At 39.0% G+C, this 15,127-nt stretch overlaps 1 protein-coding gene across 2 annotated transcripts in view; it reads left to right on the top strand.

The window, feature by feature from the left end:
* FAM193A (family with sequence similarity 193 member A) overlaps positions 1-14,440 on the top strand; it is a 78,910-nt gene extending 64,470 nt beyond the window's left edge. For both annotated transcript variants that reach the window (XM_071556935.1, XM_071556934.1), the window contains 7 exons: positions 450-722; positions 1,041-1,323; positions 3,203-3,389; positions 5,204-5,434; positions 7,441-8,281; positions 10,881-10,962; positions 13,565-14,440. In XM_071556935.1, coding sequence (XP_071413036.1) covers positions 450-722; positions 1,041-1,323; positions 3,203-3,389; positions 5,204-5,434; positions 7,441-8,281; positions 10,881-10,962; positions 13,565-13,658 — 1,991 coding nt within the window. In that variant the 3' untranslated portion in view covers positions 13,659-14,440. The remainder of the gene's footprint in view (positions 1-449; positions 723-1,040; positions 1,324-3,202; positions 3,390-5,203; positions 5,435-7,440; positions 8,282-10,880; positions 10,963-13,564) is intronic.
* Positions 14,441-15,127: the final 687 nt, after the last annotated feature.

Here is a 15,127-nt window from a genome sequence, read left to right as displayed (position 1 = left end):
TTTCAAATAAATAAAGATAAGATTTATCACATATTGATAAAAAGATATGTTGTTCATACTTAGATTTGTTCCATGACTAACCTGGACTTCAGATATTGAAGATTATATACTCAGCATATAAATTGGTGTCCAAATTTGATTTGTAAATTATAAATGAATGAAGATATCTGTAGCATCTTTGCCACTTGTCAACACATACTTAGTGGTCTTAGAGTTGTAACTTTAACGTTTGTGACTTCTGCTGTGGCTTGTCAGCACTTTTTGTTACAGCTGCATTTGGGGAGGAGAAAGGGGGACAAGAGGATTCCATTTGCTGATCCAACTAAGCCAACACTAACAATATATACTTGCTTGTCTGCATCTAAATTATTCAATGTTTAATTCTAAAGCCCATAAAGACATTTCTGTAATTCTGTGATTCTTAATTACTGTGTGTGTTTCAATTGAAGGGAGTGATATATTAGCACCAGCACTCTCAGAAATAAGACCCGAAGCACTTCCTACTACATCTAGCAATGAAGCAGCAGCAGTTACTGACAGCAAAGAGAAAAAAAGTGCTGCAAAGAAGAAATGTCTGTACAATTTCCAGGATGCCTTTATGGAAGCTAATAAAGTTGTCATGGCAACCTCTTCTGCCACTTCTTCTGTCTCCTGTACAGCAACTACGGTGCAGTCAAGCAGCAACCAATTCAAAGTATCATCCAAGAGACCTTCATCAATAGGTAAGGGGTTGTAATTCCCTTACAGCTTTAGTAACTGACTCAAGTATGTGCTTATTTTCGTAATATTATGCATCTTGATGATTTTTGTTAATTGCTGTTGTTATTACTCCTGAGTTAGTCTCTGTACTCCTGGATTAAAGAACTTTATAAAAGACCTTAACGTTAGGGTTTGAAACTGGTGGTAGAAATGTGTTGTAGTACTGTTGATTTTTACAGAAGCTGAGACCATCCAGCAGTTTGTGTGATTGTTTAGGTAGTTAATGAAAATATATTAATTATTTTTAATTGTAAGCGGTTTCTTTTTTCCCCCCAATTTAGGTGAAGTGTTCCACAATATTAATAAAGAGGACCACAGACATTCTGCACCAGTTGCACCACGAAATAGTCCTACCAGTTTAGCATCCCTTCCTTCACTGTCTCCTGCTGCACTGTCTCCAGCCTCTACACCGCATCTTCCAAATCTTGCTGCTCCTCCTTTCCCCAAAACTGCTGCAACAGCCCCTGGATTTGTGGATCCTCATTCAGGTCTTTGTCCTACTACAGTTGCACCTCCTACTTCAACCACAGACAGCTCTGCAAGTGCCCCCCCGAGTGTCTGCAGGTAAGTTTTCTGTTGTTACTCTTACTCTTTTTTACAATAAAAGGGAAATGAAAACACAGATACCTCTTCTCCTTTGCCACTGTTTGTAGTGTGAAAGAGCTGTCTGTGTGTTTAGCAAGTGAAACTGAGTGCAGATACTTAGTATGTAACTTGGTGCGAGACTGCACAAATATGATTTTCCTTGCAGTCTAGTTACTGAATTTTGAGTCATAAAAACAAGTATTTGCTCACTTTTAGAGATGTTACCCAGGGTATACAAGTCAAACTATTGTTTCTTATTCTGTCATTGCCAGTAGTGGTTGCTGGTGCTGAGACACAAACCTGGTGTATAATGTACCTGTCCTCTGTCACCTGTCCTCTGTCCCTGGTCCCATTATGTGGCAAGTGGGAACAAAAAGCTGTGAAAACTTAGAGTCTGTAATTTAGCTCAGACTATAAAAAGGTCATACATGGTCCTGAACCACATAGTAGCACATTATCCTGACTACACTCAGTACTACTTAGGTGTCAGTCCTACCATTTTTATGATGGTTGTATTGTGGAAGGATGTTTTGATTTCTGAAGGTTTTCAGAGGGCTGGGAGGTTGGGAGGAGTTTGGTGGTGCTGTGTTCTGGTAGTGTTCTGTATTGTGGCAGGCTGACAATGGTGCCAGCTCTTTGATATGTCAGGAGGGTGGAGGCATCACAGAAAAGCAGCTGAGTCATTGCTCCAAGGGCTCTGAGACCTGTAGGACTGTGATCATGGATGATGCTGTGAATGTAGTCTCCTGACTACTGTAGGTTTTCAGAGAATGATGCAAGGTTTGGGTAGAGTTTAATAACTGCATGCATAAAGTACTTCTAAAAATGCCCTTATTTCTGTTATCAAATGGTTTTATAGATGGTATCACAAAATAAGTAACTATTGTTCGTAATTGAGGAATTGTTGCAATTTTGTAAAGAAATTTTCTTACCAAAGGCAGGGATGTGATTGAATATGGGCTATTGAACACAAAGAAGCCAACTTTTGTTGTCATCTCCAGGTGCTAACATGATTATTTTTAGTTGTAAAAGAATAAACTGGGAGACAACCCAGGGGCAATGATTGTATTCTGGGGAGCGGGAGTGAGGTTAGAAAGAAGATTTATACCTATTTTGTAGGTAAGACAGACTATGGCCTGTTTTCACCTTTCTGACATAAACAAGGAAATACTAGTGCTAGATGAGTGGGGATTTTTTTTAATCCTACTTTCTTTTGAAGCAAAATCACATCAGTTGTTGAAGAACTGGATGATAGATATGTTGGGTGTGCAGTTACACAGAGCTCTGGAGGGAATCACCTCCCATGTATGTGCTTACTAAAGAGACACTCTGGTATTTCCCCTTCAAAATGAAGTTGCAAACAGGGTGATGGGAACATTTTGATTTTAGCTTACCTTGGATTTTTTATTAAAGTTAAAAGCTTGAAAATCTAAAACCAGGGGATTTGCAACTGCACAACTTTCTTCAGACCACAAGTGACGAGATGAGCAGCAGTTTCAAAACCATTTCCTGTAAAATATCTAGAATCACTACTGAAATATCCTACCTGTTGAAAGACAGGAAGAAGAGTTCAAAACTCATTCTCTAGGCTGCGTATTCAGTGAGTCACTAGATTAGATTTTAATAAATCTCTTTCCTACGTATCATCTTACCTTGCTGCTTGGTTTTCAATGTCTCAATTTACAGGCTGGTGGATCGAGGCTCTAGGGTTTGATACTTTACTGGTGGTTGATATCCCAGTTTGAGAATAATTTTTCCTGGTAGATGTGCATATAACTGTATATGGGGGGGGAGGGTTTCAAATATCTTACTTGTTATCATTAGAGGTTTTTATAAGCTCTTTCTAAATTTACTGTAGTGATCCTGATTGTGAGGGCCATCGCTGCGAGAACAGTAACACGTATGATCATCAACAGTATGATGGAGAGGAGAGCCAAGATGAAGACAGCTGTTCAGAGCATAGCTCCAGTACCTCAACATCCACAAATCAGAAGGAAGGAAAATACTGTGACTGCTGTTACTGTGAATTCTTCGGCCATGGAGGCGTGAGTTGTATTTTAAATTGCTTTTGTTTGCATTTTTGTCACTTACTCATCATTGATTGTATGTGATGTATCAGACTGCAGCTAAGGGGGTGGCATTGGAACTCACTCAAGAGAAGTTGTAAAAGCATTTAGAAAGTAATTTTCCTCTGGAATAAAGGAGTGAAACAAACCTTTCCAGCTGAGAACATTGAAGAGCAATAAAAATGACTAAAAGATTAGAAAGCAGCCAACTTGGATAATAGATACCATGTTTGACTGAAACTGCAAACAGGGTTATTGAGCCACTTCAGTAACTGTACAAAATCCATGCACTCATCTGTAGTACTGTAATTATAATTAATGTGATGAGTTTGGGTAAAAGTGCACTTTATATAGAATAGTAGTTTAAATCTTTGTGGCAATTTATGAGCCATTCTCCCATCTGTAAAAACAGCAATCCTCTAAGTATTCACTTAAACTTGATTCAAAAAGAAAAAGGGAGGGGAACCTATTCTTACCTAGAATATGGGCTGTGTAAATTTAAATTGTATTTTTATCCAAGGAATACTCAAACTGCATTTTCACTGTTTTCAGCACTACAAACCTTTTTCTTTAGTGGTGTATTTTGAGAGGCACTGAGTTGTATTTATATGTAAAGAGTGTTTTGAAGAAATTATAAAGTTCTAACGCATGTAGGTTACACAGAATCTTTTGCATTCTTTATTTTAATACTTTACACTTTCTTTGAAGGATCCTGAAGTTAACTTCGTACCAGTAACATGTCTAGTGAAGTCTTGTTAACATATTTAACAAATGAAATACCAAAAGCTGTTAAGTTGCCACATCTAGTTTTTTCTTAACATGTAAATCTGTGTATAATATGTTTTAATAATCAGTTCACTAGTAGAATTTGAGTCGCTGGCATTTTTCCTATTTGAAATAAAACCTCAGTTTATAGGCCTTGTATTGCATCAAATGCAGTTTCATCTTAGTGCTTTACTACTTGAGGTAAATTAGAAGCCCCTGTGGCTGAAAGGGGCAGGGAGGGGATACCATTTCTCCTTGCACATTCCCACCATGTCCACGATGGGTCTGTGTTTGAGAGCTACCTGACTGCACAGTAAGGTAGTCGTTTTGCTAAAGTGGGAGAATGCTCCAGGATTTTTAAGTTAATGGGCTTTGTTTTGCTGGTTTAATGAGTTGAAGTGGTGTAGCTGCAAACAGGTGGGCACCATGTCCAGTACAGGAGGGGAGAGGGTAAAGCAGCAGGAGGGGAGGAGGAACGAGGAGTGGAGAGGCAGGAGCGGTGGGTGGGAATACAGATATAAAACCTGATGTGAGGATTCCCTGCAGCAGTGTAAGTTATTGATGTGACTCTGCTGGAGGGGATGCTGGCACAGGGCAGGATAATCAGCCCTTCACAGTTACAGACCGGAGACCTCTGTATCCCAAACTCTGAAACAGACCTCATAGGAAATAAAAACCAGCAAATGGCCACTCCTTTCAAATTCTCAAATATGGTATACTGGTCAAAAAGGATATGGAAATCTCTTTTCTTGCTTCTAAAGGTATTTGTTTGTCTTCTCACTCATGTACTCCTCAAGATCACTCATTCTTTCAGCTGGACAAGGGAGTTCACAAGCCAGCACCAAGTCTGGCAGGTCTGTTGCCTGTTAAGTTCACTTTGGGGTGCACATACAAACAGTGAGGAGTTTGATAGTCAGGTTTGGACCTTCCTCATTATTTGAAGGTCTCTAAAATTCCAAAATCTCAAAAGTATTAGGTCAGTGACATTTTTCCATTTAGTCACTAAAGCTTTGTCTTGTGTCCTTCAGCCTCCAGCTGCACCAACCAGTAGAAATTACGCAGAGATGCGAGAAAAACTCCGCTTGCGTTTAACAAAAAGGAAGGAAGAGCAGCCGAAGAAGCCAGATCACATCTCTGAAAGGGAGAGTGTTGTTGACCATCGAAAGGTGGAAGACTTGTTACAATTTATAAACAGCTCTGAAACCAAACCAGTAAGCAGTTCTCGTGCTGCCAAGCGAGCCAGACATAAGCAAAGAAAGGTAAGACATGAAAGTACCTTTATCCTAGGCCTCCTGTTTGAGTCCGTGTGCTCTCTGCAAGGATGGTGCTGTACACTGACTTTATAATAAGGCTGTAATTGTGCTCTGTGTTCGTTTATGGTACACTGCCTGTTGGTTTCTACACTGCCAGCTTACCTGTTTTGATGCTGCCTGAGGAGTTATGGCAGCAGGCTGGACAGATTGCTCACAATGTCATTGCCATGTGTTTGGTGCAAGTCAGCTTTGTATTGGAATGTCTCACACTTCAGAAAGTTATTTCTGAGTGTTGTTTTGTAGCATTGACAGTTAATAATGGGGAAAGTTAGAAACCTGCTGTTTCTGTTTTGGGGGTAATGGTTATGGTAGAGTATCTCTGTAGGAAGACAGAAAACGTAGGTCAGTGAGAGAGCAAATGTTGAGATTGGATATTTTTAGAATGATTGCACTGAGCACCTTGCTGTCCTGATTGACAGAGGTTAAGTGCTGTGCCACGTGATGACACAGGGTTATCCCAAGCTGGAGTGAAGTGGCAAGCTGCAGAGACAGGGCAAAGGAGAAAAAGTATAGATTGCTTTCAAATGAAAACTACCAAAAGAGATTTAAAAAAAGATTCCAGTGTGTAACAGCAAAATTATTTTTTGAAAACAATATTTGCTGAGTTAATAAAGTAAATATACTTCTATTTTTTTTTAATTGGAACGAGCAGGAAATCTGCTTTTCTTACTGCAATTCAGGTAGCAGCCTTAGGTATAAAGTTCAATGCACAATGAGATTGGCTGCTGAATGTTTTTTGAATTCTGTTAAGTGTGTTATATGACTATGTTGTAAATATTTTCGTGGTTGTGGGTTTCTTTCTAGCACTATTTCTACATTCTTTAAATGCTTCCATGGGTTTGGAAGACCTAATATTCACTAGTTAAATTCTTGATGTTCCTGTTGTAGCATTATTCAGCATCTTGAGGACTTAGTGGGTTATTTATAAATAAAACTAATTTTGTAAAATTTGCAATGCAAAATTCACTTTGCTCTTCCAGTGCAATTTGGGCTTAAAAAGTAGAAGTTTCTCACAGGAATTTTTGCATGGCTTCCCTAACTGAAAAAGTAATGCCACACAGCCACCTCTAAATGTGTGAGAAAATAAATGGTCATGATTGTTCTCAGTGTGTGACTTCCTTTCATTTTGCTAATGATGCAAGTTCAGTGCTGCACAGCAAAGTTTTAGGCATTGGCAGTAGTGGCTGGAAAAAATTCCCTCGTGCCTTTGTTTGGGTTAATCAACTTATGGCTGACAGTAGAAAACTTTGCCATCCTTAGTACTTTTGACAAAATGTTGGTGCAAAATGTGTTTACTGATTGCTCTTTCTAATGTTACTGAGCACTGACACAGAGCAGCTCTGCTGCCATAGCAGGAGAACAGGTAACAGTACAACTCCATACAAACCTGAGCTACCTCAGGGACACCCACAGTCATGGAAAAAGGAGCTGCATGTTTCGTTGTCAGCAGGTGGATGTAAGAGCCTTTGATATGGAGTTAGACTTAGCAATAGCAAAGGGAAGATGAACAGTTGATATTAACAACTGTCTAATGGGTTACAGAAACATAGCAAATGGAAATAAGTTCATATGTTCACATCCTGGGATTTATAACATTCATAGAGAAAATTATTAATCATAGAATCGATTGGGTTGGAAAAGACCCTCTAGATCATCAAGTCCAACCCTTGGTCCAACTCCAGTCCATTAACCAGATCATGGCACTCAGTGCCACATCCAATCTCAGTTTAAAAACCTCCAGGGATGGTGAATCCACCCCCTCTCTGGGCAGGCCATTCCAATGCCTGATTACTCTCTCTCTAAAGAATTTTTTTCTGATCTCCAACTTCAATTTCCCCTGGCAGAGCTTGAGCCCGTGCCTCCTTGTCCTATTGCTGAGTGCCTAATAATCCCTAAAACTCTAAATTTCCAAAATGTTTGTCACTTTCAATAAACCTATTGTTACTTTGCAGCTTGAAGAAAAAGCTCGACTGGAAGCTGAAGCCAGGGAGAGGGAGCACCACCAGTTGCTTGAGGAGCAGAGGCGGCGTGAGGAAGAGGAAGAGGAGAGGCTGAAGCAGGAACTACAAAGGCTGCAAGAACTCCAGCAGCTGCGGGCTGTCAAGAAAAAGAAGAAAGAGCGAAGCAGTAAGGACTGTCAAAAGGTGGACATGCTTACTCGGAACTGCCAGGCAGTGAAGGAACCTGTCCCAAACACGCCCGAAGACATTCAGAATGGTACACTTGAACAATCAGAAAAGATAGAAACCTCCTCCGGTTCACTGCCAAGACACGTGAATCACACAGAACAGAGGCCAGTACTAGAGACAGGCTGTGAACTATCCAGTGTAAACACTAGAGACTCAAAGCTGCTCTATCAGAAAGAGGGCAGTGTAAAGCAGCATGAGCCCCTCTCCTTTCTGCTTGATATTATGCATCAACATAAAGAAGGAAACAGCAAACAGAAACTAAAGCAGATAAACAAATCATGTGTTGATCAAGTGAAAAAGCCTGTTGACTCCCCCAAAGCAGCTGAGATTCAGACTAAAACCAGAAACCAAATAGAATCCAAAGCAAAAGCAGCAGAGCTCCCAACACTTGCAGAACCTAAAAAGGATGAGAAGAAATTAAACAATAACAACAAAAAGCAGTTGAACCATGTAAAGGAAGAGAAAGCACCCATAACAAGTGAATCCCCTTCACCAAGTGAACAGCAGCAGAACAATAAGCTAATACTTGCAGATTCTCCTCAACCAAAAGGCAAGAACAAGAAAAACAAGAAGAAAAAAGGAGATAAAGTCAACAATTCCATTGGTAAGTGTGTAAGGAATTTGAAGAACTTGGGTTGTTTTTTTTATTGGTACCATTTCAATCCAGAGCTCTGCCATCTTTATCTTCAGTCCTTCCTGCAAATGTAAATTAGAGAAACTGAGAAACTGGTGTTGGAAAAACTCAAATCATCAGAATTATAACTATTAAGTGATGCATAGTGTTCTAATGAAGAGGGGTAGGATGCTTTCAAAAATAAACTATCTAGCATGTTACTGCAGGTTTTGTGGGGGGATTTTGTCAGTTAAGAAAGCCAGTCTTCAGGAAAGCCTATCTTACTTAAAATATATAATTAATTTAGTAGTGCTGAAATCCATTGTGAATTTCTTTAAAAGCAAGGTTGTTTCTCATTCAGCATTAAGAGTGTAATGTGATCTTGCTCTTTGAGCAAGGGAAATAAGGGGATTGTGCAGTCAAAGAATAGTCATTCATCCCCATAAATATGCATTTTTTCAGTGGAAAGAATTCCTTTCTTGTATTCATTATATTAACAAACAAATAAATAAATAAATTACTGATTTTTATTTGCCCAAGTGAAAAATTGCAGTGGAATGTTCATTAGTTGATAATATTCAGTGTGTTCACCATATTAGCTTATCCTAGTAAACAGATTTTTTTCTTTATCTAATAGAAAGAATAAAACCACAGGAGACTGAAGTAACTCAAGCAAATTTCACTTGAATAATTTTGTTTCCAGTTTATTTTTTTGTTTGCCTGAACCCATCCAACAGCTAATACCAGAACTGAAAAGCACATGTTGGCTTTGCCAGCATACCATGTTGGACTGCTATTCTCAGGCACCAGTTTTATTCCTGCACATACTTGGTCCCTACTGGGGCTGCCAGGTGGGATGGCAGTTTTGTGGTGTGGATATTTCTCTGCTTGGAGCACCCAGTCATTCCCCTGGGATCACCTGGTGACTCAGACTGAGTGGTAACAGTGCATGAATGAAACGTGTGGCAGTTCTCGCTGTCCTCCTGCCTGTTAAACTCATCAAGATAGGAGACCTTTGGCAGTCTCTGGTGACTGAAGCAAGATAAAACTCCAGAACTGGGAGCAGAAAGAGGAGACGTGAAAATTTTGAAGAGAGTGATGGTGGTGGAGGACATTTACTGTAGGAGATCACAGGTACCTTCCTGTGTCTTGTCCTCCTCCCTGCCCCAATCATGGTTTTCTGCTGCTTAAATCAAGTCCAAAATGTCCAAAAGATAATTCTTAAATGTGAAAATACACAGGGACATGTTTCTGAATTTATAAAGAGAGAATTGTGCTGTTCTCTGTAGAATTGGGACTGGATTTCTACTTTGAGTAATCCTGACTTTAGAGCTACAAGAAAGTTACTGTAATACATGACTTTTCATGTAGTTGTAATTCTTTTAAGACATCATACCAAATTAGCAAAGACACAAAAATTGAACTGAGAAAAAAAGAATGAGAACTAGGGTAGGAAAGAACATGAAAAGGGGGTAACAAAGCTAGGGGGTTTTAATTGAGTTTAGAATTAAGTGTTACAGCAGCGAACATGCTTTATTTTGGTGAGATCTCTGTTTCTTAAAAAATTCTTTTCTGTTGAAGTATTGGAACCCCTTGTTATAAAGAGGCTGAAGAAAAATAGGACGATTAGGGCAGCTCTGTGTTTACAGGCCCTTCTGCTTTAGGAGTAAGTTGAATAGCAAATACATACAACTTTTAAACCACCAGGACTGTCGTTAGAAGAGAGTTGTCTATTCTCATAATTGCAGGGATCGTAGGGTGCAGGTGTGTGCTTGGTGTTTTTGATTAGTTTCTTTGTGTCTCACCCTTTTTGGAATGTATTGTGAAGCTGCATCAGAAATGACACTGGTGAGTATATATGTGGTGAGAAAACAAATTTCAAGAGGAAAATCTTCAAATTGGTTTCTACAAAAAGTTATGCTTTCTGTTGCATTTCATTTTAAAGTACAGAAGAGAACCATTCACTGAGATAGTACAATATACTAACAGACTTTAAGGTGACTTTTTTGCTGTAGCTGAGGCATAAGTTCAGGTCATATACTGATGTGTTAAATGTGGGGTTTAAAAAATATTTCTACTGGTAGCTCGTGTGACTTAACCTCTTTCAGACACATCCTGATGATCATGTCCCAGAAGGAGTACAACGGCTCTACAAACCCAGAATTCTTATTTTTCTTTATAAATGCCATTTTAACAATGCTTCTAAAGCTACCTTTCTAGTAGTAAGAACAACAAATTTTAGGCATTCAACAGCTATCTAATTACTTCACTGAGCCCTTTGTATAATTTCACTATTCTCATGTGTATTGCAGGTTTATGTTATCATTTTGCAACCTATGAAATCAGTAAATTTCCTGTTCATTCATCTCTTCCTTGTTCCCAGTATAACTCCTTAAAGAGTGGCCAGAGATACTAGTACAGAGGTTTTAATAAGTGTCTTTTTAAATATAAATGTGTATTAAAGAAGCCTGAACAGAATAATCACTCAGTTCTCCAAAAACATCTTTAATGCAGCTTCTTCAAGCTGCCTCTTCTCTCCTTCCCCCCTCCCCATGGAATCTAACATAGTGTCATCCTTTTTCCTTTGTAGACGATGTTTTTCTACCCAAAGACATTGATCTAGACAGCGTGGAAATGGATGAAACAGAGAGAGAAGTGGAGTATTTTAAAAGGTAAAGTGCTGTAATCCCTGCACATAAAGCTGTTGTTACTTCTTTCCATATCTTGTGGTTGTAAAACAAACAAAAACAGCTGCACCACACCAACCTACAATTTAATAACTAACTCCTGGCAGAAAACTTTGTATTGTGCTGTGGTGTAACATAGCAAATCCTGTTACAGCTGACATTCTGATTACTGTAACAGTCACCAAAGCTCTGGTCTGTGGGCACAGCTCATAGCTGAATAGCACAAATACAGAAATGAGTGCCAGAATTATCTCTGTGTTCCACAGGTTCTCATCAAAGCTTTCAGAATGTTCTGTTACTTTTTTCTTTTTTTTAGTAAAATTTGCATGAATATTTCATTTATTTTCCAGGTGGTATAACTGTGAGGTATTAATTTATGCCATCATTAAGAGGGGATGCTTATAGAATGGCCTGGTTTGAAAGGGACTTTAAAGACCATCTGGTTACAGCCCCCTGCCATGGACAGGACACCTTTCACTAGACCAGGTTGCCTATGGCTCCATCTAACCTGGCCTACTACAGTGACAGTAAAAGAATAGTATGAACCTGTGCTTGGGAAAGTTTTTCCTTCTCTGCATTTTGGTTGTTTTGGGGATTTATGCATCATATTGAGAGTTGGACTTGATCCTTGTGAGTCCCCTCCAACTCAGAGTATTCTGTGATTCTGAGATATTAGTTACCTTTAAATTCCTCAAACATGGGGAAGCAGCTCATGTTTAAGTAGTGTGGCATATGTTCTTCCATAGTACTGAAATCCACTCAAATTGTTTTCTTTACTATTGGCTGGATGTGCTAATTTCCCATGAATACATTTAGTGAGCCTTTTAGCCAAATCTGAAAAGTTACAAATAACTCTGTTTTCTCAGTTGAATAATTTAGGACTCAACAGTAATACATCACAAAGCAACAAAAGCTGTTTGTTTAAAGGATGGTTTTTTCAAGAAAGGGCTTTCAGTATAGATTTCTCTTCTAAATTTATATAGTTTTCATAGCCTATGTACCTGGGATGTGATGTGTGTCTGGGTCTTGCAAAGAACAGAGTACAGCTGCTGCTTTTTATTAATATTACAAAATGCATGTATCTCATTGCTTACAGAGTTACAATGTACAAGATGATAAAATTTTCACCACTGCATGGTCTCTGATCCTAAAAATTATTTTTCTGAGTGGTGCCAATTAGATTGAAATGTAGTTTTTATAGGTAAAATACAGCATGTATTAGGTACTGCTAGTGTTAGTGTAGCTTAAGCCTTTATTGTGGACTAGTGTCAGCTTCAATCAAGTTTACAGTATCTGTAGCAAATAGGAAAGTTCTTTTCATCAGTTATTTACTCTCAGTAGGACAAATGAAGCAGTGTCTCATATTTGGAGAAGTGCAGTTGACTTTTGGAGATAAACTTGTCAAATGTGATTCCAGATGAAGAGTTAACCCTTCAAAGTGTACTGTTTTGTACTCCATTCAGTAATTTTTGTGATCTGTTCCTTTACTGTCTTCTGTTAGAAATTGTGTGTAAATGTACTGTATACCGGCTTAGAAAAGGTTACTGAAAAGCCCTGCTTGGTGCTCTTTTAGGGGAAAAAAACAGCTACTTAATGCCATGAGGGCACCTTTATTGCCTGTGTTCTGTATAATTTCATAGTTCCCGACAAAATACTTGGAAGGCTTGTAACGTGGCTTGTTTCAGTAACCCCCCATGGCAATGAGCTGCACAGGCCTACTGAATTCATACTTCTTACTGACAGTTTGTTTATCATCATCTTTTCTTCCTGACTTGTGTCTTGAATAACACCCTGACATCAGGATTAATATTGCAAGCTACTTCTGACTTTAGCATAGAGAGAACAAAATAAGTCTAATCCTAACCTTCTACTGTACCTGTTCTATTGTGCTCCTTCTGTCTGTTCCCCTTTTTTGCCTTTCAGTTGTTACAGAAGCAGCGTAGCCTTCGAGAGAAAGGTTTGCACTACTTTGATGCAGTCATGTAGCCTTTAGCCTGTAAGCTAAAGTTCTTCAGCCTGAATTAACAGGTGCTGAAAGGCCTGCATGTGGCTGCCTCTTCCAGAGGTCTTCCATAAATTCTGTTTGGAGAAAGCAAATAAAAGGGTTTTCGTTCTAAAGGTGTTTTTCCAGGCATGTGGGCTACTTCTCTGCTCTGTTATAAGCAGACCTTTCCCAAGGTCTTTGTTCCAAATGTAACGTTGCTGCATGAGGAGGAGAAGCAGCAGTGTCTCATGCCATTGGTGATGCTGCTTTACACACCTCCTGCCACTCATTCTTACCCTTTCAAGGTTTCTGGTAAATACAGTGATGCCATCACTGTTTCTAGTTAACATTCTGCTCACTTCTGTGCCCCTGAATATGCAATGTTCTTTGCTACCTCCTTCTCTTACTCCTGAGAATAGAGTGGTGTTTAAAGTAACTAGTTTATGATGTATTTTAGTGATGGACAAGAGATTTTTTTTTTTAGATAAGATTTTTTTAAAAGGTTTTGTCTTTCTGAGTGAGAGCTACTCTTCAAAAGAGGGATAACACAGGAAGTCTGATTTTGAGTATATGGATTTCACTTTATCACTTTTTGCTTTCCAGATTCTGCTTGGATTCTGCCAGACAGACAAGGCAGAGACTTTCCATCAACTGGTCCAACTTTAGCTTGAAAAAAACCACCTTTGCTGCACATTGAAATGACACAAGATGGGGAGGGAACCCTGCAGGAATCGATGAACGACAGCTCCACTTTCCTGTCCTGCTGTGCTGAGAGCTTACCTGGTCTTGAGCCAGTGCTGCCTTGCCTTGTCCCCAGTGCTGTGTGGATCTGCACTGAACCCTTTGGCCTGATAATTCTTGCGGACTGAAAAATTGCCACTTTCTACCTGAATTTGTTAGCTTGTGTGCTTGTAGTCTGTGAGTGAGACTTACTTGATGGTAGCTGTATGCCAGTGGAGTTGGAACAATAGCTCTTTTCCATCTCCTGAATGCCTTGGCCTCAAAGACTTTAAATTGCTTAGGCTTGGGTGGAGGCCAGAATACTAGATTGCATCATCTGCAGTGGCTCCTGTCACTTCTGCATCTAGCTATGTTTGTCATTCTGACTCCTGACAAAGGAATGGACCTTAGTCAGCTGTGCTTTCATCTGCTCCAGAATTCTCCTGACATGACTTCATGAAAAAGAGGCTCTTATGGGACAAGTATTCCCTCAGTTCTTTCACAATCTACTGTTTAAGAGTGTACAAGTTACGCTATTTGTGTTTTGATTTTTTTCTTCCTGACTTGTAGCCAGCTTGTGTAAGAATACTTGCAGAATGAGAAAATTTAAAAAAGAACAGTACTCACACTATCAATCTGTTATAGAGTGTATAATTGTATTAACACTGAAGCCTAACTGGCTACTTTTTTAACATATTGTTAAGTAATATTAAAATCATGTCTTTCTTTTTGAAAGATGGAATACATTAGTATGGCAGATGACTTGTGTCTTGCTTTTTTACTGCTTGGATGGGGAGAGGGGAGGAAAAAACATTCAAAACCCCTATTTTCTAAACTAGATTTCATCATATGTCAAAATTGGTCAGTGAATACTAATTAGCTTTAGCATATTCTTTGTTTGCCAACTCACATGGTAGGAAAACTGCTCTCTGCTAGAGCAAGAAGGGCTCCTGCTGAATGCTGGAACTAAGTTTCTGTGAACTACTGTAATGTTTCTATTTCAGTGGATAATTTGTGAGAAACAAGGTAATACCAAAATTTCCAATTTATTGTCAGTGCAGAAGTGAAGTAGGTGGACTCGGTTCTACTGTCATGTAAACAGTTAATGATATAGTCATATTTTATAGTTGCATAGTATGCCCAGTGAGAAAGAAGATGGGTCATTTAGGAATTTCATCTGTGTAAAGATAGTGCAGTTTACAAGTTTTATTGATACTCTTCAGAATAGAGAAACAGAAATGTTTTTACTTCTAGATGACCATACTTAAACAAATTGTAAGCCAGTCTGCTTTTTTCTTTTTTTTTTTAAATGAACTTCCACTCGGCGCATATTTAAAAGTACAGTACAGCTTTAAAGCCCATTAATGGCCTTTTCCAGAACCAGTCCATGATTTTCTTTCTTGTTAATGCATATTTTTCTGTGATCCACCCACTGGGCTTGGGACT

This window comes from Pithys albifrons, chromosome 5, assembly GCF_047495875.1.
Source record: "Pithys albifrons albifrons isolate INPA30051 chromosome 5, PitAlb_v1, whole genome shotgun sequence".
Taxonomy (NCBI): Eukaryota; Metazoa; Chordata; class Aves; order Passeriformes; family Thamnophilidae; genus Pithys; species Pithys albifrons.
Note: the sequence above shows the minus strand (reverse complement) of the source record. Positions and strands in the feature narration are given on the sequence as shown.